The 20450-nt window shown below is 36.1% G+C and overlaps 2 protein-coding genes across 2 annotated transcripts in view; both read right to left on the minus strand.

The window, feature by feature from the left end:
* Nucleotides 1-1105: 1105 nt before the first annotated feature.
* LOC118753186 (carboxypeptidase B) lies at nucleotides 1106-7327 on the minus strand. The gene is made up of 6 exons (XM_036488061.1): nucleotides 6994-7327; nucleotides 4974-5279; nucleotides 2426-2623; nucleotides 2197-2338; nucleotides 1529-2054; nucleotides 1106-1342 (listed from the first exon to the last, which is right to left on the minus strand). The coding sequence occupies exons 1-6, from the start codon at nucleotides 7325-7327 to the stop codon at nucleotides 1106-1108; spliced, it is 1743 nt and encodes a 580-aa protein (XP_036343954.1).
* A 7855-nt stretch (nucleotides 7328-15182) lies between these two features.
* The window catches only part of LOC118753195 (carboxypeptidase B), an 11804-nt gene continuing 6536 nt past the window's right edge, over nucleotides 15183-20450 (minus strand). Inside the window, exons 2-5 of the mRNA XM_036488070.1 lie at nucleotides 17751-17892; nucleotides 17442-17594; nucleotides 17001-17373; nucleotides 15183-15449 (exon numbers count right to left, since the gene is read on the minus strand). Coding sequence (XP_036343963.1) covers nucleotides 15183-15449; nucleotides 17001-17373; nucleotides 17442-17594; nucleotides 17751-17892 — 935 coding nt within the window. The remainder of the gene's footprint in view (nucleotides 15450-17000; nucleotides 17374-17441; nucleotides 17595-17750; nucleotides 17893-20450) is intronic.

Here is a 20450-nt window from a genome sequence, read left to right on the forward strand (position 1 = left end):
CAATTCGAGCCAAATGTTTGCTGTAAAGAATTATTTGTGAATACAATTAATATTTTAAATATTCTCCGTACCCTGCCAAGAACTTTTTAGGACAAGAAGTGACAATTATTAAATAACTATTTTCAGTATCTGCAACGATTTACGAAATACATATTTATTCATTACAATAAGGCAATTTCATTTGCTATTTTACATAAATGCATGCACCAAAACAATTGTTCAAGCTCCTCGACTATTATGAATTTTTTGAGAGTACCAGCAAAAAACTAAACTAAGCTTACAGTGAATTTTTTTAAATAATCATGCATGTATGTATGTGCGTTGATTTGACATTGCTGCCTATAAGTATGCACTGGATTTTAAATTGTGAACTTAACAGCAAACAGCTACGATCGCTGTTAAATCGCTGCTGTTAGTCATGATCGCAAGGAGATCTATCTATCTACAGTCATGGGCGGAGAAATTAGGCGAAACATTGCTAAAACTAAAAAAAGCATAAAATAAAATTACTTAGTTTGAAAACAAAAAGTACATTATGCATCAGGCTATGTTTTTATATAAGAGTGCCCATCTAAAGGTCGCGAACAAGGTGGCTAGTCAAATGCAGCTGTGGCGCATAGTTCAGCTATACCACCCGCAAATTTCCGATAAGGGCTACTCTAATGTGCATACTTACATACATACAGGCGATTATAAAGACGGTCATACTATGTACATATTCAAGGTATTTAAATTTTTATTTGCTGGCATTGCTTTTTTTTTTTTTGGGTTTAGCCCATCATTTTAGGCATAAACATTGAAGGTCATAAAAAGTTAAATTCAAAAAATATCCACATGTAGTGTAAATTTTTGTGTATTTAGTTAAATTTTCCTAAATGCTAAAAATAAATTAACTTAAGTACTAAATAATTAGCAACTATGTGTGTTTAATACACATTTCGTTTCAATTTATAATAAAAGCATTTAAAATTTAATACCGAAATACTTTGAGTATTTTGTTTGTAAATTTTTTAAATGTCTCTATTCCTTTTAATAATTTAGTAATCTTTCCTTTTATCCTTTTCATTGCACGCTATTTTCGTGGCGTTCATTTTTTGGCTTGGTTTCAATTCAGCGCCGCTGCTACTGTCTTCATAAATTCGTATGCCTCCTCGCCCGATTCCACAATGTAGTGCGGTGGCATCAAATAACCATAGCGCCCTTGGTCCTTTAGAAATACATTGTAAACGTATTGTGGATTAATGCGCTGCTGCACCCAATCGGCTGAGTTGCCAGCGCGCGCAAGTTTCAGTCGATAGCTAGTGCCTATACGGTACTCGGCTTCATTCAATTTGCGGAAATTCTAAAAAGCAAACAAAACATAAAAAAAGGCACTTGTAAAACAGGCTACAAACAAAAGCTTGGAGAAAAGGCGAACAAACAATGGACAGAATTTTAGTGGCCAGCAAATTGATTTTTTGTGCCCTTAAAATTGCTGCACATACCCACATACATAAATATGTATGTGTGTGTACTAGTAGTAACTCACCAACATTGCACGTCGCGCCACATAATGCAGTTTCCGTTGGTTGTCGGTCACGTAGTCTGCATCACCCCATGGATAGGTGATCGCTTGCCCATAGGCGCCAAAAGACACATATGCACCCAAATATTCACGCATGTTGTGCAGGAATGTTCGTATCGCCTTCGTTTCTGGTTCGGAAAATTGCTTTGGTCCTCTGTATAAATTCTTACAAGGATTCTCGGACGCACCCGACCCACCCCACTGATAATCAAAATTGCGATTCAAATTTACGCCATAGCAACCAGTTTTTCTATCGAAATAACGATTCTTCGACCAGAGGCGGTCGGTGATGCGCGAATATTGATAGCCATCGGGATTCGCTACTGGCAGGAAATACCAATCAATGTTGCGCATGTAGGCCGGCTCTTGGTCCCACAGCCATGTTAATTTCGAGATGGCGCTGGTGAGGGCAGCAGGAGTGAGCCAATCGCGCGCCTGCATGCCGGCGTCAATAAAGATAGCCCAGTTTTTGGGGTTGCCATTAGAGATACTGCAAAAGTAGTGCAAGTTGATTTATTTCAAAAAAATAATTAGAGTTCATCTATTTTATGCTGATAACTTTTAATATTAAACATTTCTTTTTCTATTCCCTTTTGGTTTGTATTTAAAATAAGAGAAAACTCTCAACTCACCGCAGTACTTCCAAAGGCCGTTTATAATGCGTCACACCAATTTGCACAATCTCCGCCACATCGGGGTAGGTTTCCAAAATGTGCTGCATAAATTGTTGTATATCGCCAATGTCATGATACCGATTCCAATTCATTATCGTATCTGCAAATTGGTTTTTAAGTTAGAATTTTTGGTCATAAATGATAGTAGATGTCAATGGTAATTCGGTTTAATCCGAATGCAACATACTCTCTCTGTCCAACCATGGCATATTGGCATTGCTATTGTTTACTTCCATATAAGTCTCATCGATTGCGGTCTCGATATCGTCGATCATAACGTTGTAGGTGAAGTCCGTTTTCGCTATAAAATCTTTGGCTTTTGCTGTATTTTTATAATCAATTAAAATATCGATTCCATCTTGATTGATATTCCATACTTCGGCACCTGAAATAGGAGTGAAAAGCTGATTTACACATACATTTGTGTCTAAGGTCAGGTTGTCCAAGACCACCCCGTCCACTCTTTCTAAAATGGAGGGAACATTTTTTTTTGTATTGAAAAAAAAAACGCAAAAATTTTGGTAAATCTGGAAAGCTCTATCTTTTGTTCGTATTACCAACCGGTTTCGACCGGAAGTGGGTTAAACTGACCGGAAGTGCACTATTTTAACCGGAAGTCCATTCCATAAAAAAGTTTCCGACAAAGGTTATGTTTTTTTGTCAGCAAAATCCGAATCTATGGTAAAAAACGTGTATGCCCTATTAAAAAAAAAATGGATTTCGGGTCAGTTTAACCAACATCCGGCCAAAACCGGAAGTCGGTAATACGACCAAAAGATATAGTATCCCCGATTCCATTTTTTGTTTAATTTTCCAATAAAAAGAAGTCCAGGACGAGTTGAAGTTGAATGGTCATTTAGAGCTTGAAAAATGCACTACCGAGAAAAAAGTTTCGAACAAAATTTACTATTTTTATTCGCGACTAGTAAATACCCGGCGTGCTTCACCACGCGTTAAACGTATTTTTGTGTTGTTTGATACCGTATTGATATATTTCATTCATTTATCAATTTCGTGAAATAAAAATTTTCAAATAGATGGCAACCCTCCCAAAAAATATTTTCGAAAGTAAATTTTTGTAAACTTCTTCAGTTTGATACCCATATTGTAATATTTAATTTATCTTATCAATTAAATTAAATAAAAAATTTCAAACATGTGGCAACCTTCACAAAAATATTTTCGGCTGTAAGCCTTCTTAAACCTCTTTCTTTTAACAGCCATATTGCAATACTTCCTTTATGTTGTCAATTTACTCAAACTGCAATTTTTAAACAGGTGGCAACTCTTTATTTTTCTTTCTTTATATATTTTAAGTTAGACCTCTAACAATACATCGGTGAAAACTGCATTCAATATCATGCATTACTTTACAAAATACCGACAGACAGACATAAATTCTAAAAATTGTTGATTTGGCTTCTATTGCTCTAATATTTTAATATTTTATTAAGTGGAATTTGACTTTGAACAGGTGGCAACCCTTTCTATATGTAAACATTTTGACATCGCTATTGAATTCAATTCTTAAACAGGTGGCACCGCCGCTAAAAATATTTTCGAAATAAAGCTTTCTGAAACTTATTTTGTTGGGCATCAAAAGTATAATATTTATTTTACTTATTCGCTTGAATGGAATTTGATTTTTAAAAAAGTTGCAACGCTCTTTAAAAATATTTCAGAAATGAACCTTTCCTAAATTTCTTTCGATTGACATCCATATTGCAATGCAAAGGAAATAGGTTTAAGAAACATTTATTTCGAAGGTATTTTTGTTGATGGATACCACCTGAATTTAATTAATAAATAAATAAAATTTTAATTAAATGCAATTTGACTTATAAAGGTGGTATCCATCAACAAAAATACCTTCGAAATAAATGTTTCTTAAACCTATTTCCTTTGCCATTACTATTGTAATACTTCGTTAAATTTCTGTATATTAGATAATATAATTGACTGCTTAATAAAATTGAATCCAACTTTTTAAATAAGTGGCAAAAATGTTTTCGAAATAATAAAATATTTTTAAATCTGCATCGTTTGATATCCATTTTGTAAAATTTGGTTGAACCTATAATTTAAATTGAATTTAAAATAGGTGGCGACTCTCTTTAAACAATGCCCTATATGTTAAACCAGGCTTTATGTCAAGTTTTATCCAAATCCGCTGAACCGGTTTAGCGTTAAAGAGTAACAAACATACATATTTACACACTCTCTCACTCAAAAATTTCAAATAGTACACCCAGAAAAAAGTCAGCTAAGAATATTTATCTCTACATATGATTTGTTTACAGTTACTATTGGGATATTCATAACGGTGTCGTAAGTGTCGTATTGTTGTATGTCGGCAACTTTAAACGCCTAAAAAAATATATAAAGGGGGTTCGCAAAGTACCATCAAAGTCATATTATGCATTTTTGCAGTTTTCAAAAAAAAGTTGGTTGTCGTTTCAAGTTTTCTAAACATTTATTAAAGCTTTTAAAGTTTACGACATACAACAATACGACACCTACGACACCGTTGTGAATCCCTCAATTATTTTGTTATAGTTACCAAATAATGTGTTGAGAGAAATATTTTTAGCTGCCTTTTTCTGGGTGTAGAATTTCACTGCCCAATCTGAGACGTTTTAATCGTTCTCATGACACGTAGTGCACGTTTTTTAGCACACAAGAACCAATTTCACATCAATTCAATACATGTACATACCACATACGTAACTACTAACCAAAGTGTTGCCAAAACGTCCTTAGCACTTCATTTTCTATGTCGTTTTCATGCACTTTCCACAATTGATAACCGTAGTAACGTTTCACTGAAGCGCTATTGCGATAGCGCATATTAATCTGATAAGACGATTGTGGTGAAAAAATATTAAACTGCCGTATGTCCACTGGCATTAGCCATTGCAAACTTTCCAAGGTATTTTCATATAATTCATCACTTGATATTGCAGCGGTTGGAAAACCGGGAATGCTGCGCAGTAAAAGCAATTTCGGATTTTGTTGGCGGCTGGGATGCGAAGGTAGCTTTGCTAGCAATAAAATCGTTGAAAACGCAAGGAATTTGTCGTGCAAGTATTTTGCTAGCATAATGCGAAATTAGCGCTTATCTTTTTTTTTTTTTACTTTTCTTAAAATTTTAGCAAACTGCGATTGCGTTCGCAGATTCAGCGGAGACGCGGCTTTTTCGGCGGTAACTAACTAAATAAATAAATCCAATTCAATAATTTCAACGCTAAGCTGGAAGCCCAAGAATTCTAGGCTAATTTATGTAAATTATATACAAAGAATATCTAGTAACAGGTTTTAGTGTCATTTCATTATATGAATGAGCAGAGCAGAAGTTACAAGATGAATGAGGTGGTTAACTAGGGGTCATTTTGCTGTTTTACCTTAAACTTGATTTGAATAACTTCATAAAGTTTGTGTGTTATGTGTGTATTTTTGATTGCGTGCAGTTTTTTGTTCTGTTTTAGTTCTTTTTTTGCGAATTTTACTGCGAATGTGGTCGCTTAATAGAATTTAATTGATTTTTTTTTTTTACTGGAGAGGAGCTTATTTTACTTTAGGAGCACAAAATCCTATTTGAATAACTCAAATTTGAAGATAGAGAATATTTCTTCAAAAACATCAATGTTGTTTATCTCTAAACGATTGCTACATTGCCTGTTATTTGCAGTATGCGATGTTAGTTTTCATGATTTTAGTTTAGAGTTTGTTACCTTTGACTTAATGTATTTGCTAGGCTATGCTTTAAACACGCCTGCTACTAGATAGTTTGAAAGATTTTGTTTATTCTGGCACGAAAGTCTTACAAATAACTTGCTTGTCAACTTTCATGGTGACAAGTTTTTTCGACAGAAAGCACCTGAGCATGCTTCACATGAAGATGTATACACGGATATCATTTTGCTCGCTTGCCATTCGAGAGGTGCGAGGTTCGAATCCAAGGGTAACGCAATTTTTTTCTTTTCAAAATTTTTATTTTTTATCCTTTTTTATCTAATTTAATTGTATTTAAATTTTTAGATGTTATTGTTAAAAAAAAATATATATATATTTTTTAATTTCAATTAATTTCTAGGAACTGATTTTATATATTTCTTTCTTACTTTTAAATTAATTTTCTTTTGATTTTTGGATATTATTGTTTTAAGAAGCAAAATATATTTTTTTAATTTATTAAATTTTTAGAATTTTTCATTTGATTTTGTTCTTTTTTTAGTTTTTTCTTTTATTTTTGGATTTTAGTATATTTATTTTTTTAATTTCACTTAGTTTTTAGGAACTTTTTTATTTATTTTTTTAATTTCACTTAGTTTTAAGGAACTTTTTTATTTATTTTTTTTTTTTTTTTTAAATTCATTGTTTTAAAAATAAATATGTATATTTTTAGTTTTAGTGTTTTAAAAAGAAAAATATATATATATTTTTAATTTAATTTAATTTTTAGAAACTCATTTTATTTTTAATTTTCTAAATACATTTGCTTTTAATTTATTTTTTTTGTTTTTTTTTTTTTTAAGGAAAATGCTCGTACATACATAATTTTTAGAAAACTTTTTGCTATAATACTAACAGTTAGCAGTTATTTCAATTAGTCTTTCGAATGACAGAAAGGAGCTTTCAAGATAGTTGCCCAAATTGACGAATGTCTTACGTAATACTTTTGTCTTTCGAAAGACGGTGGTGAGTTGAAAGACAGTTGCCAGAATTGTCCTGTTATTTTACAATTCACTAACTTACCAAATTTCTCCAGGAATTGTTGCATACTTTCAGTGTGTTGGGTGTTATCGCCACGCTTGCGTGTTACATTAAATGCAATCTTCCATAACTGAGCAGCGTGATAATTGATGAAATTCTCATCGAATTCACTGCGATAATCTGACTTACGACCGACATGCGTATTCGGACGCACAGCACGCAAAAAGCTGCGAAGTAAAGGTATACGCGCAAGAATACTGGTGCGTGGTACTTCTATTAATTTGAGCGGCACTTCATTCACATCCACCGGCAATTCAAGCATAGCCTGTGCTAATGTAGTAGGCGGCAATAGAGAGCACAAAACCAAAAGTGACATTAAAGTCATGGAACAGCAGATTGTAGGCATCCTCGAATTCCTTGACCTTATATTTCTTTATTAAAATAATAAATTTCGCTATCTATTTCAACTAGTGATCTGATTCGAACACACGATCCGTTCGTTATAAATGCTTAGCTTAAAATGCATGGACAATTAGCGGTAGAAAAAGATGGAGCATTTTGACTAGTGAAGCTTTGTGCTGGTTTATGGACTTGTCATTTCTCTTGTGAATATTAGTACTATTGTCTTTGAGCTATGTGTGTATGAAAGTAGCTTGTAATTTTCTTAAGAGGCTATATTTCACTCTACAAAAGAGCAGACATTGTAAATAAGAAAAAACACAACAGACCCAGCGGTATCTTAGACCATTGATGTCTTTTCTCCATTTCGTCGCTTTTATGTGGATATAACTGAACAGCTGTTAAAGTTTTAAATGCCGTCATGTTATGCAAAATTAATTGATTTGCATATTAGTAACAATAAACTTGGAGGGAAATCGAATATACATAACTGCTTCATACACTGCTGGTAATGATCATTAGCTGTGAAATCGTGGCAGCAAGCGGTAACACCACTACCACGGCAATAGCGGCTGCTGAAGCGTCCGATGTTATCGCTGGATCCCGAAATTCTATTGTTACCGTAATTAAAATAGCAACCCAATAAATGTTTCTATTTGTAAAATATTTTACAAGAGTGCCCTTTTTGTACGAAGGGCGGTGTACACTCCGCGTTTGAATGGCTTAAAGTAAAATATTTACATATGTACTGATGTCCAAACTTAACAAAAATATTGGGTCATATGAAAAGTCTCTGCTGTGAGTGAATGCCGGACCCAAGAGTGGTATGCTCGATTCCACTGCGGAAATTTTGTCGTCAAATATAGAGCTCGCCCTGTTTGGCCAGTCACTGGAAAGCTTCATGAAACAATGCAAATGGTGTTAGATGGGGGTTATCTCTCAAGTATATTTCCTGGCTCTATAGTTAAGCTCATTATGCTCTATGGAGTCCTTCATCTGGTGGAATGCACTGCAGAAGGCTACGTCAATCGTTAGGGCGGGCGAGTTCAATGAGCTGCCCTGATTGGAATCAGTGGGGCGCTTAGGACCACTCCAACTCTGGCCTTTAACGTCATGCTTAATATAGCGCCCGCCGATATCGCAGTTAAAAAAGCTGCAGTCAGACTTAGAGGCACTGGTTGGTTGACTGATTCGGGGTCTGAACACTCTAGTATTCTCGGGGGCTTCGATTTCATCCCTGCCTATTCGAACGAGTGGTTGGCAGGAGGCACCGATGAACTTTTACACGCATGGGTCGAAGCTTGACGGAAGGGTCCATGAGGAGTATTTTCCTGGGAGCTCTCCATCAACCTTAAATTTTGGCTTCCAAATCACTGTAGTGTTTTTCAGAAGAAGATTGTCGCTATTAAGGAAAAAATCGATTGGGTGCTGTTGTGCGCGATGCCGGTAAGCGAGATCTGCCCTGGGCTCATTTACGGTACGCTCAAAGCATGTTGGGGAATACCTTAATTCACTTTCAGTCGCTTCGAATTATTACCTTTTCAGACTTGTATGGGTGCCAGGCCATAGTGAATATCGCAGAAAATTGTGGGGCTGATGAGGCAGCACCCACGAGGTGATATCGCTAAAAAAAGAGAGGGTGGGACAGCCCTTGATTACTTGTGGACTTCTCTTGGAAAGATGGGCCTCGGGTCAACTCAGTGAACGCTGGGGGAAAACTAGGGCTTGTGCTACTGCGAGATCATTCTGGCCGAGCGGATGGTCTAGGGATCTCCCGCTTCTGGTAGGTGCACTGACTGACAGGCTACTGTCATATCATTAAATTTCACACCGCACCCCGTTTATCGCAGCTGCATGGAGGACGACAAGGTGGAATTACCTCAATACTTCCTATTAGGCTTAGGCGCTTAAGTTCGTACTATCCGACTAGTTTGGAGGAGCTCTTCGGCACTAACATCTGCCACCTGCGAAACTTCCGTTCTCGGCACCTTTCGCAGTGGTATAACAAAGGACCAACGATCGCAGTCTAAAAGCTTAAACAGACGGCAGTGTTGATCCGGATTAACTCGGACTTAATCCGGATCAACTGCAGTTAATTTCCGAGTTGATCCGGATCAACGCTGCCGTCTGTTTATGCTTTAAGTGAGCCGCTTGGCAAGGGACAACCACCTTAACCTTACCTTATGCAAAGAAGCTATTAGGAGATTGTGGAGGCGCAAACCACTCAAAAAAGCCCGATGTTTGGGAGCCATATGAATTAACACAAAGAAGTTTGATTGACCGAATTACACGAAACGCTGCTGAAACGCAACGAAATGGAACGATTTTTGAAACTTATCATGAATTGAATGCGATTACTTACAAGCAAAGCAAGCAATCATGGTCAAAGACCGATGTCCCTAAGCAAAGAGCTGCTGACAATGACATGGCCAATATGTACTTAATTAAAATTGATTTTCAATGAAGATTTTTTTTTTCAAAAACTTTACCTAAAATCCGCGGAGACTTTTCATATGACCCAATAAGTATGTTATACAATTGAAATTAATGGTAATTTTATGCAAATTCAAATTATCATCTTTCACGCGCTTTATTCATACCGGTCTTTCGCTAGTTCTTCTTTCCTATCAAGCAATATTTAATGCTTACAAAAGAAAGTATGTATCCCTAAATTCGTTCCATATATTAAAATGTAGCTTCATAATGGTCTTATGTGAAATATGCTTTTACTTTTTTTGTTTTTTTATTTATTAATTTCCTTTTTTTGTGATTTAGTTGCTAGAGTTAAATCGTAGTTGAATGAACTGTTCGTGCTAACGAGACATCGCTTAATTATTTAAGCGTTTTCTACTATTACGAAATCCACTACGCTTCTATACTGATGTACATATGTATGTACGTGGGGAATTCTTTTGAATGAGTGATATAAGTCTAAATTTCAAATTGTGTAGAAAAATTCAACAAAATGCTACACCCAGAAAAAGATTTAGTTATAATAACCAAGATTTGGTTATAGTGATCAAGTGGCATAGTTGGATATGGCGAAATAAATATATAGTTCACGAAAGTCTGCAATTTACTTAAGACTTCTAGTTGGGACAAATGTATATTTGTTAATAATTACAAAACGACTACCTTGATTGGACAATATTGTTAGTTGAATACAATCATTGTTGAGCAAATATAAACAATGCTTTGGTTGATACAAGTTTTCAATTAATCTTGTGAACTTGCCGTAGACTTGAATCAGCTAACCGTTTATTATTGGGAAAAAAGTTTCAGTTTGACACAAATAAAAATTTACTCGATGTTTGTTGTGTTTACTTTCTTCTTTTATTTGCATATATTAAGCATAAAAATACGTACATATTTACATAAGTTAGTTACTAAAGTAAATAATACATATGTATATGGTGGTAAGAATTTCCTAAAAAACAACGATGAAACAGGAACAGTCGTGCGAAAACCCAGGTCAATATCTGCTGGAAGTATACTGCTTTGCTTTTTCCTTAGCTAAATAGACACTTTCAAATTATAATTCACATGAATTATATATCCACTGAAAAACCCCGGTTGGCATCGAACTTTATATTTTTAATTAAACTTTAAACTATGCGCGCACCGAAACAACCCGCGATGATAGCAAAACTGAAACTGTGACAAACAAGTATGGGCATGTCATAGCACACATGGCGCAGCGATCGACATGCCATAGCTTACTGAGCGCTCTGGGACCACATGCGTGTTTCACCCATATACGAACAGCGGTAGCGGAGCAATGATTTCCACGCACAATGCAATGGTCGGCATACTAGCGCATTCAAACGATTCAATAAGTGGGACTGTGTGCATTGCTCAGCTGGCGCTCTTCGTATGTGCTCAGAGAGCGCTCAGCATTCTTTAGGGGTGGCTCACAAGCATGAATATGTTCCACTCTCAAACCAAATCGTGGTTGCCTCAACTAAGATTTGGTAACTATGACTAAACCACGTGTTGAAAGAAAGCTTATCTGCATTAGCAGAGCTTAATAACATCCTTTTATGAACCATACGTTAAGTTGAATGGAATTTGTAGAAATATGCTTCAAAGAAATATTTATTAGTATTAACCAAACCCTTCAACTAAATTAACGATTTGCTACAACCTAGATGAATATTAGAAGCTTTAATATATTTAGTTATAATAACCAATCGATGGTAATAGTTCCCAATCCTTGGTAACAGTTCCCAAATATTGTCAAAATTCGGGAACTAAATATCTTTAGTTGTCGAAACTAATCCTTTTTCTCAGTGTACAACAACAAACTTTTTATTAAGCATTTTTAGAAAAAAGAAGCCCACTAAATTCTAGCTTGATAAAGTGCAAGTTTCAAGTGGCTAAGAAATCATTTTGATAAATATTCTTGCTGACGCTGTTCCGTAAATACATATCGTCAATGTTTTTGCAAAACCGCCCATCGACCAGTTACCTTCCCAAACCCATATCCTACGCTTTTCTGCAATTGGAACACTCACAACACCAGCTGGCAATAAGGATCATTACTGACCACTGGCTTATGGGAACCTACGCCAGCGGAATGGCCTTTCCGGCGAATAAGTACTGTCACACCTGTCGTGTCAATGAAGAAATCGCGATCATTGAACTCTTTCTTTACAGTTCCCCCGTTCTGGCTTGACTTAAGCGGCGGTTTTTCCACCAGTACTTTTTCGACCGTATGTCGTACCAGAACAACGAAAATCTGCGAACTACTTACAACGCTTTATTAGAGCTTAAACAGACGTCAACTCGGGAATTAACTGCAGTTGATCCGGATTAAGTCCCAGTTAATCCCGATCAACGCTGCCGTCTGTTTAAGCTTTTAGACTAATATGTAAATAAAGAGCCGGAATCGGCTTTGAACCAATTAAACGGTATCACAAACGTTCTAGTAACAAAATTCTGCGAGTACAAGAAGTATTTATGAAGTCGCTTTAAACATAAATTGGCATATTTGTATATAATAAAAAATAATTGCAGTGAGATGGTGAAAAGTCTTTTTGTCCCTCTGAGTGGAAAAAAAACTTGGCCATCCTAGTTTTCAAGACGGCCGCGATTCGACAACCCTAGATGCCCAAATACTTGAATAGCCGGATAGTCGACTTTTAATAATCTATCTCCCTGGAAAGGATTGAATTCTTATTCTCAAGAGTATTATTCCCATCTGTAAAGAGAATCTTAAGAAATATTGTAATATGCATTTCATAGTGTTCGCTTTTGTCTAACAAATCTTTTCGTCTTAATGTTCCGCGTTATTGACAATATTCTCCAAAAATGCCACTAGCCAAACGAATATCGATTGCTTGTGACGTGATGCGTTTGAGCGATAAGGTGCATATTTTCACTATCTACATACATATGTATTTGAGTTTGTAGTGCGCCTTGTAGTCACTATTCAGTTTATGACATTTTAAGCAAAGCTCATTTAATGCCGTCAGAGACAGGAGTCCTACTAGCTACTTGACTCGCATGAACACGAAGAAACAAAAAAAAAAAATGGAAAATAAGAATTCAAAATAAAAAAAGACAATGGCGGAACAAGGTCAAGGCTTTGCAAAGGGATTTTTAGATAAATAGTAGCAATAAGGAAAGAGGGGTCATGCAAGGCTGATGGCAATTGTTGATTCTGACTTGTGACTTTGTGCAACTCAATGGATTTTACATAGATATACATATGTATGTATATTAGGGTACATAGCTTTCTAATTATTGTATTTTAAGATTTTCTCCAAATATTTCTGCAAAATATTAAGATTTACGTGAGCTAGACCCTTTGAATCTATGAATATGTGTTGTCTTAGAGGATCCCTTTAGCCATTTGTAAATAGCATTTTTTAAACATTTTTGTGAAGACGTTTTAACTTAAACTCTCTCTCATCTGATGTAATTTTATGGGAAAAATATATTTAAAACCTAATTTTATTTATAAAAAACTTATTTTTTTTTTTGAGATCTTTGCAACTGGGTCCAGCTTATGTAAATCCATATATTTTTCGGAAATATTTAGGTGGGAAGTCTTTAAATATAATACATTTTATAATTCCTTCGGAAAAAAACGCGATTTTTTTTTAGTGAAGCACCCTAATGTGCATAGGTACGTAAGTAAGTTGGTACATAAAATAGCTACATACGTAGGTACACGCTACCTGAAAAATTTGTTTTCTTTTGATGCGTTTGATGAAGGAGAACCCGAACCAATGTATAGGTACGAAGCTCGAGTCCGTTAACTCGACCAAGACGAGGTGAGAGCAGCAATAAAGCGGCTTAAGAACAACAAGGCCCCCGGAGCCGACGGTATACCGGCTGAGCTGTTCAAAGCCAATGGCGAAGAGTTGGTGGGACGCATGTACCAGCTTTTAAGCAGAATTTTGTTTGATGAATACATGCCCGAAGATTTAAATCCCAGCGTACTTTGCCCAATCCACAAGAAGGGAGATCTCGCCGTTTGCGCCAATTATCGCGGAATAAGCATTCTTAATATTGCATACAAGGTCCTGTCAACGATACTGTGTGAAAGACTGTAGCCGTTCACGAACCAGCTGATTGAACCTTATCAGTGTCGCTTCCGACCTGGTAAGTTCAACCATTCACCAGAGTACCTCCTGGCAACATATAAAGAGTCCAAGCGTTTCAGGACGCACATCACTGTTGGCAGCTATAACTTTGAAGTAGTGAAGGACTTTGTCTACCTAGGATCCAGTATAAACACCACCAACAACTCCAGCCTGGAGATCAAGCGAAGAATAACTCTTGCCAACTGGTGCTACTTTGGGCTCAGTTGGCAATTGAAAAGCAGAGCCCTCTCTCGACGAACGATAAGTACGCTCTACAAATCTCTCATCATGACCGTCCTTTAATATGGCGCAGCAACTTAGACGATGCCGAACAGGCTTTGGGGGCTTTCGAGAGAAATATTCTACGCAAGATCTATGGCCCTGTTTCGATGGAATGACGAACTCTATGAGCTTTTTAACGGCATGGACATAGTTAAGCGCATAAAAATACAGCGATTGCACTGGCTTGGACATGTTGTATGCATGGATGACGACGCTCCGGTCGCATCCATGGGTGGACAAAAGAAGCAAGGGCGCTCACGAACGCAATGGAAGGACCAAGTACATAAGGACCTGTCTGCGCTCGGGATAACCAACTGGCGTGAATTCGCACAGGAGAGAAGCAATTGGAGAACCTTTTTGGTCTCGGCCCGAACCGACAAATGGTTGTAGTGCCAAATAAGAAGAAGAAGTACAAGTATGTAAATAGACAAACAGGTAAACCACACACACATAATAGCGCCCAAAAGACAATTACCTGAATTGCATGCAGTCGATCCCATTTTTTTCATTTCGAAGGAAACCCATTACATTTAAAATTTCGGAAAATTTATTTGATTTTTTTGTAATTTTGTATCATTTTATCATTCATTGTAAGCCATAATTTGTTTAAACAAACTTTCAGTCTATTTAAATTGAACTAAACGGCCAAATTTACTATTATCCAAGTACATAAATATTCAAATAAATTAATGTTACAAATAAAATAAATAAATACGTAAATAAATTTATCGGAAAAATAACCAAAAAGAATTAATTAAATTAGCATTTTCCTTACTTAACTAACTTGGCTTTAGAATCGCTAAATCTATTCGCCTTCATTACTTTTTTACTTTGCTATTAGCAAAAATCAATAAATAAATAAATAAATTTTAAATAAATAAAGTTTAAACAAATAAATAGATTTTAAATAAATTTAATTAAATATGTTAAATTAATTTAGAGAATTAGTCTAATTCATAATTAAAAGGCACGTTTTCGACTGTATTTGCCCTGTGTGACAGCGCGCGCTACTGTGTCCACAAACGTGTAGCCATCCCGACCGTTCGATTCGATGTGGCTGGCAGGTAGCACGAAACCATAACGACCAGTGTCACCCATTTCAATGGTGTAGGAGTATTTGATACCGACAAAGCCCTTAGCCCAATCGTCTGAACCGCCAGCTGCTGGATAGAGAGTGGTCGCTGAAGAGCCAATGGTGTACTTGCCACCCGATTGCTTCGTAATAGTCTGTATGGAGCAATGAATTAAAAATTAATAATTTTTTTTTATATAAATATAAATATGTATGGATGTAAATTAGTGCGTATGTGTCGGGAAAAAATATATCGCCGAATCAAAAAAAAAAAATAAAAATAAAATAAAACATAAAAATCGAGTTAGGTTTGTCAGGGGCTACTGATTGTGGGTGAAGGCCACTCCCGTTTGGTTCTTAAAACCTTATAGCCGTATTCATAAAAAAATTAAGTAGCTTTACAAAAGGTTTATGGGAGGCTCCCACTGCGATGTAAAGACCAGGTGGAGGAGGACTTGGCTTCAGTTGCCACAGAAGAGAAACGACTAGCGTGCTTTGTTGCACTCGGCTAAAATCGCTTAGGCGGTCACAGAGCCAAATAAGAAGAAGAAGATCTGAGCTCTTAACTGCAGTTAAGCTTTTGGTAGAAATGAGCAATAAATCTCTAGAATTCTTCGCGCCCTGAATTATCTTTTGTGCTTGTGCGCGCCTTTTCTTTGCCGTCGAATGGTTCCGACCCGATGAAAGTAGTTGTTGTGGCCATCTTTTGTGCGTTTATTGGGAATTTTATTTCATTTAATTTTTTATTAGCCTGCCAAGGCACTCCATCTTCAGTTTTGATGATTCTTGTTGGAATCTCTGGGTAAGGCTGACCCAGCTATCCGCAGGATAGCAATGTTCTAGCTCCGGTAGTTGCGCTTTATAGTGAAGTCTGCAAAATTGACTATGTATGTATGTATATTTTGCCTATCTAGACAATTTCTTCACTCAATGTACCAACTTATTGTAGTATGTTGATTTATCTAATTGATTGATTGATTTACTAAGTTGAGTTTGAGACCCTTTTGTATAAAACTTTGAATGCATGATTTCCTTCAGTCTAGCAAATGGTACCCTGCTTCGGTAGAATATATATCTACTTAGGAATTAGAATACTCTTCTGCACTGATGTTGGTTCCGAACCTCCTTATGATAGTCCTCTTCGCCCTTTTCTGAGAACAAAGAAAACGAGCTAGAGTTCAGATTGTTGTGAAGATCGTGCCAACTAGATTTCGGAAACTTCGATCTGACACCCATAAGAGCAAGGTATTTGCCTACAGTAAAGATTGGACTGCCTAGGTTGTGGAAATATTTTCGGCTTAATATCTATTTATAACAACCCTTAACTCGTCTTGTTTCTTCGTGATAAACCACTACGTTCTTGAATTTTTATGCGTTCTTTAAAAAAAAAATCGACGCTTCGTTGATATCCTCGAAATTACTATCGACGGTATCTTCATCATTTTGGAGTAGCGCATTGTAGAATAAGACCACGCATGAGTCTTGAGGCATGAAAAATATTTTACATGTCGCTGACAACCTAATTGAATTCTTCTTCCGAAAAATTGTATCTTCTCTTCGCCTTCTTCTCATAAATACTAAGATTAGGGCAATGAAAAGGCAACACTTTTTGTATAATTGAAAACGCCATTGCCTTTTGCTACTAGTGCCCATACCCATAGATTCCTATTCGCCCATATTACAAAATGCAAATTCCTCTCACTCACCGTTCCCGCTTGCCGCGCAACGCGATCCAAGTCCGATTTATCGGAAGTTAGATGATAATCATAGCCCCATGGGTACAGAATGTACTGACCATAGCTGTGGAAGGAGAGGTATGCATGGAAGGTGTCACGGGGGTAATTGCTAATAAACTTCGATATGTAGAATGTCTCTGGTTCGGAGAAGGCCTTGCTACCGCGGTAAGTTTGCGAGCAAGGATTCGCTGATGTACCCTTGCCTCCCCATTTGTAACCGAAATTACGATTCAAGTCGACTCCCGGGCATTGGCGTCCATGAGAGCGCATATTCTTACGCCACAAGCGATCAGTGGTGTGTGTGTACTCATAGCCATCGGGATTTGCCACAGCGTGTATGTACCTGCAAAAAGTATATGTATATGTATATTTATTGAAAGATTGCAATGTGTACGGATTTTCGTGGCTTACCAGTTAACATTGCGCATATATTCAGGCATATCGTCCCAACCTTCAACCAATTGATTGGCAATAAATGTTACCGTTGCAGGGCTAATCCATTCGCGTGCATGCATGCCGCCATCGATCCAGATGCCTGGATTGCCCGGATTGCCGTTGGAGATTCTGCAAATTGAAAAAGTGAAAAGTGAAAAGTTATAAACAGCCGGAAATGAAATACCGTCTTGCACGTGTGGAAAGAAGTTAGAAAGTGGTAATAAATAAACTTTGTTTCAACACTTTTTTTGGATGTTTTCAATTACAGTTTTTCAGTATACTCACTTCAATATTTTCAGCGGACGTTTCTGTAATGAGTAACCAATTGTTTCCACTGAGCAAATATCAGGATATGTTTTAGCCAAAACATCGAAGAAATCGTGTATGTCAGCGAGACGATGGTAGGCCTTCCATGTCAGACGATGTCCTAGAAATAAAATGAAAAAAAAATTTTAAACTCAAAGTTTGCCTTTTTTGGCGCACAAATTGAATTCGTTCAAGCAGAAGGAAGATAATTTTGTGCAATGCTGTTGGGAATTGAACGCAACTCCCCCATCACCAAGGCGCGGCACGACCAAAAGTTCCACATACATACATATGTATGCTTTTAGCAGACACCGGAAATGCACAAAGTGTGCAATAAATTGCATATCGTCTGCGAGGCTTGACTTTTATGCCTCTAAGGGCCGTTTTCTCAAGTAACTTGTAACTTTAAAGCTCACTTTATATTTATTATTATTTACATTAAAATTTATGATTGTGTCTGAAGTAAAGCATTTTATTATCGGGTTTAAATTGGTTCGCAACCAAGAAATATACATACTTCAAAAACCGATATCAGAAATGTTTAGCTTTAGACATAGCTTTATTTTTAATCCAACCTTTAAATATAAAGTGAGCTGTAAAGTTAAAGGTTACTTCAGGAAACGGCCCTAAGTGCTGGCGTTAAATGCGAAAGGGTGCGTGCGTTTTCTTGTAGGTTTGAAAGAAAATGTAATAGAAATGTATCTAAATATGTATGTACATATGCATAAATGCGGGCTTAGAAAGGGGCATCCCGCCTATTGGGGTCGCACACATTATTGCTTTTGCCACTTTTGGGTCATTGTTCTTTGTGCGATTTGCTGAATGGGGCTTGCGTTAATTGCAGTTCCATTTGCATACATATGTAAATGTATCGGGTTGCACTGTCATGCTTCAATGGGGGCGTATACTCACTATTCCGATTCCAAATTGGAATTGCTTTATATTGATTAAACAAGTCAATAGGCCGCTTGATTGATTGCGTTTGTTAAAATGCAACAGTTTTTAATTTACGCAATTTACATATAAAAAATATATGTATAAAAGACGCACTAATGGCGCCAATGCTTGCACTTTCAAGGACAATATTATGAAACGGTTAGCATATCGGGAATATTCATTGATGAAAATACGCTGTATTTCAACCCACCAGGGATACATACATACTTCCGATCGAGATTTATGCATAAAATCGTTATTAAAAAAAAATAGATTTGTAAAATAATAGGTAGAGAAAATAACGCCTATCAAGTCAATGCCTTAATAGAAAAAAATATTTTCGCTTTCCTGTAAAATTTGAGTGCCGTAAGATAGGCGGTTTTGCAACCGGTCGATGGGCGGTTTTGCAAAGACAATGACGATATGTATCTAAGTATGTATACAAAAATGTTAATGCTGCTGGTTGGAATCTTTCGATTTTCTTATGTCTTTGACTAAGGACTGCGGAACAGAAGTATCACGGATACCTAAACAAGGCCTTAATTTACAATGAGGCTGACTCATGTGTATGTATGTATGTCTGAAGACGTTAGTGCTTATTCCAAACAAGCGCAGTATTTTAAGAAGTAAACAAAATGAGCAATTTTCCAAAAAAACTTAGTGGCTAGCTCATCGGAAAAATGCGGATCTTCCATAACACTCAACGGGATTGTACTGTACATTAGTCGTAGACACAAGCAAAACTGAGGCCTTGGTAGTAGTAATCAACCTCGAAGAGATATATATATATATTTTCTCTTTATAGCTAAACACGCTGTCATTTTAGATCAGATATGAGCATAGACTGAAAACTTAATTTCATTAGTAAGCCAAATAGGTCTATCCATATGAAATCGCCTTACGGTTAGGTTAGGTTAGAAATCGACCTTTTTTGGTTGGGATGCATTTTGTTCTGAACTTTTCTTTTAGCATACAACGAAGTTCTGGCCAAAGGGGGGAAAAATCAAGTTTTTCCAAAGTTATGCGAAATTCTAAACATCACAATTTTAAACCTGCACTGTTAGCAATCCTAACAGAAGTCTCGAAAACCAGTTAGTTTCTTATCATATCTTTCCTTCCAAACATTTTAAAATTAATTTCATGGTAGTCTTTGTTAATCTATCCATTTCTACCGCTGTCCTTGACTTTGCCTTTATAACTCACTGTTCCTTGAATTGCACTTCTGCATTGTTTTCAAAATTAAACCTTTACCAATTGCTGTAATAGTATATCCACACTTCAAGTTGACTTTATCATTTAATTAAGGCGTAACAAAACACGAATGGCCCACAAAATTTACACATCATTATCTAACCGAAAAACAAACTAAAGCGGCAAACCAATGAATAATAAAACGAAAATGAAAAAAAGACCAAATCGCCAAAATATTAATCAGAAGGGTATACTGAAATGTGTGTACATTAGGGTGGTCCAAAATATATGGTCTATAGAAAAAAAAAATATTCCTATATTTTTATTTTAGTTTATTTAACCATTTTTTAATACTAAGGATTTTTTATTTTTGGCTGACCTATAAAATATAAATAGTTACTTAAAAAAATGGTTATTGGGTATTATTATTGGGCATCTCATGAAGAGTAACATAGTTTTTCGATCGAAAAATATTGATTTTCAAGAATTCTATACCATTTCTACGAATAGTTGTTTTTTTCATATAAAATAATAATAAATGTAAAAATAGGG

The sequence above is a fragment of the Rhagoletis pomonella genome, unplaced genomic scaffold, assembly GCF_013731165.1.
Source record: "Rhagoletis pomonella isolate Grant_MI unplaced genomic scaffold, Rhpom_1.0 Rhpom_scaffold_00002, whole genome shotgun sequence".
NCBI classification, from domain to species: domain Eukaryota; kingdom Metazoa; phylum Arthropoda; class Insecta; order Diptera; family Tephritidae; genus Rhagoletis; species Rhagoletis pomonella.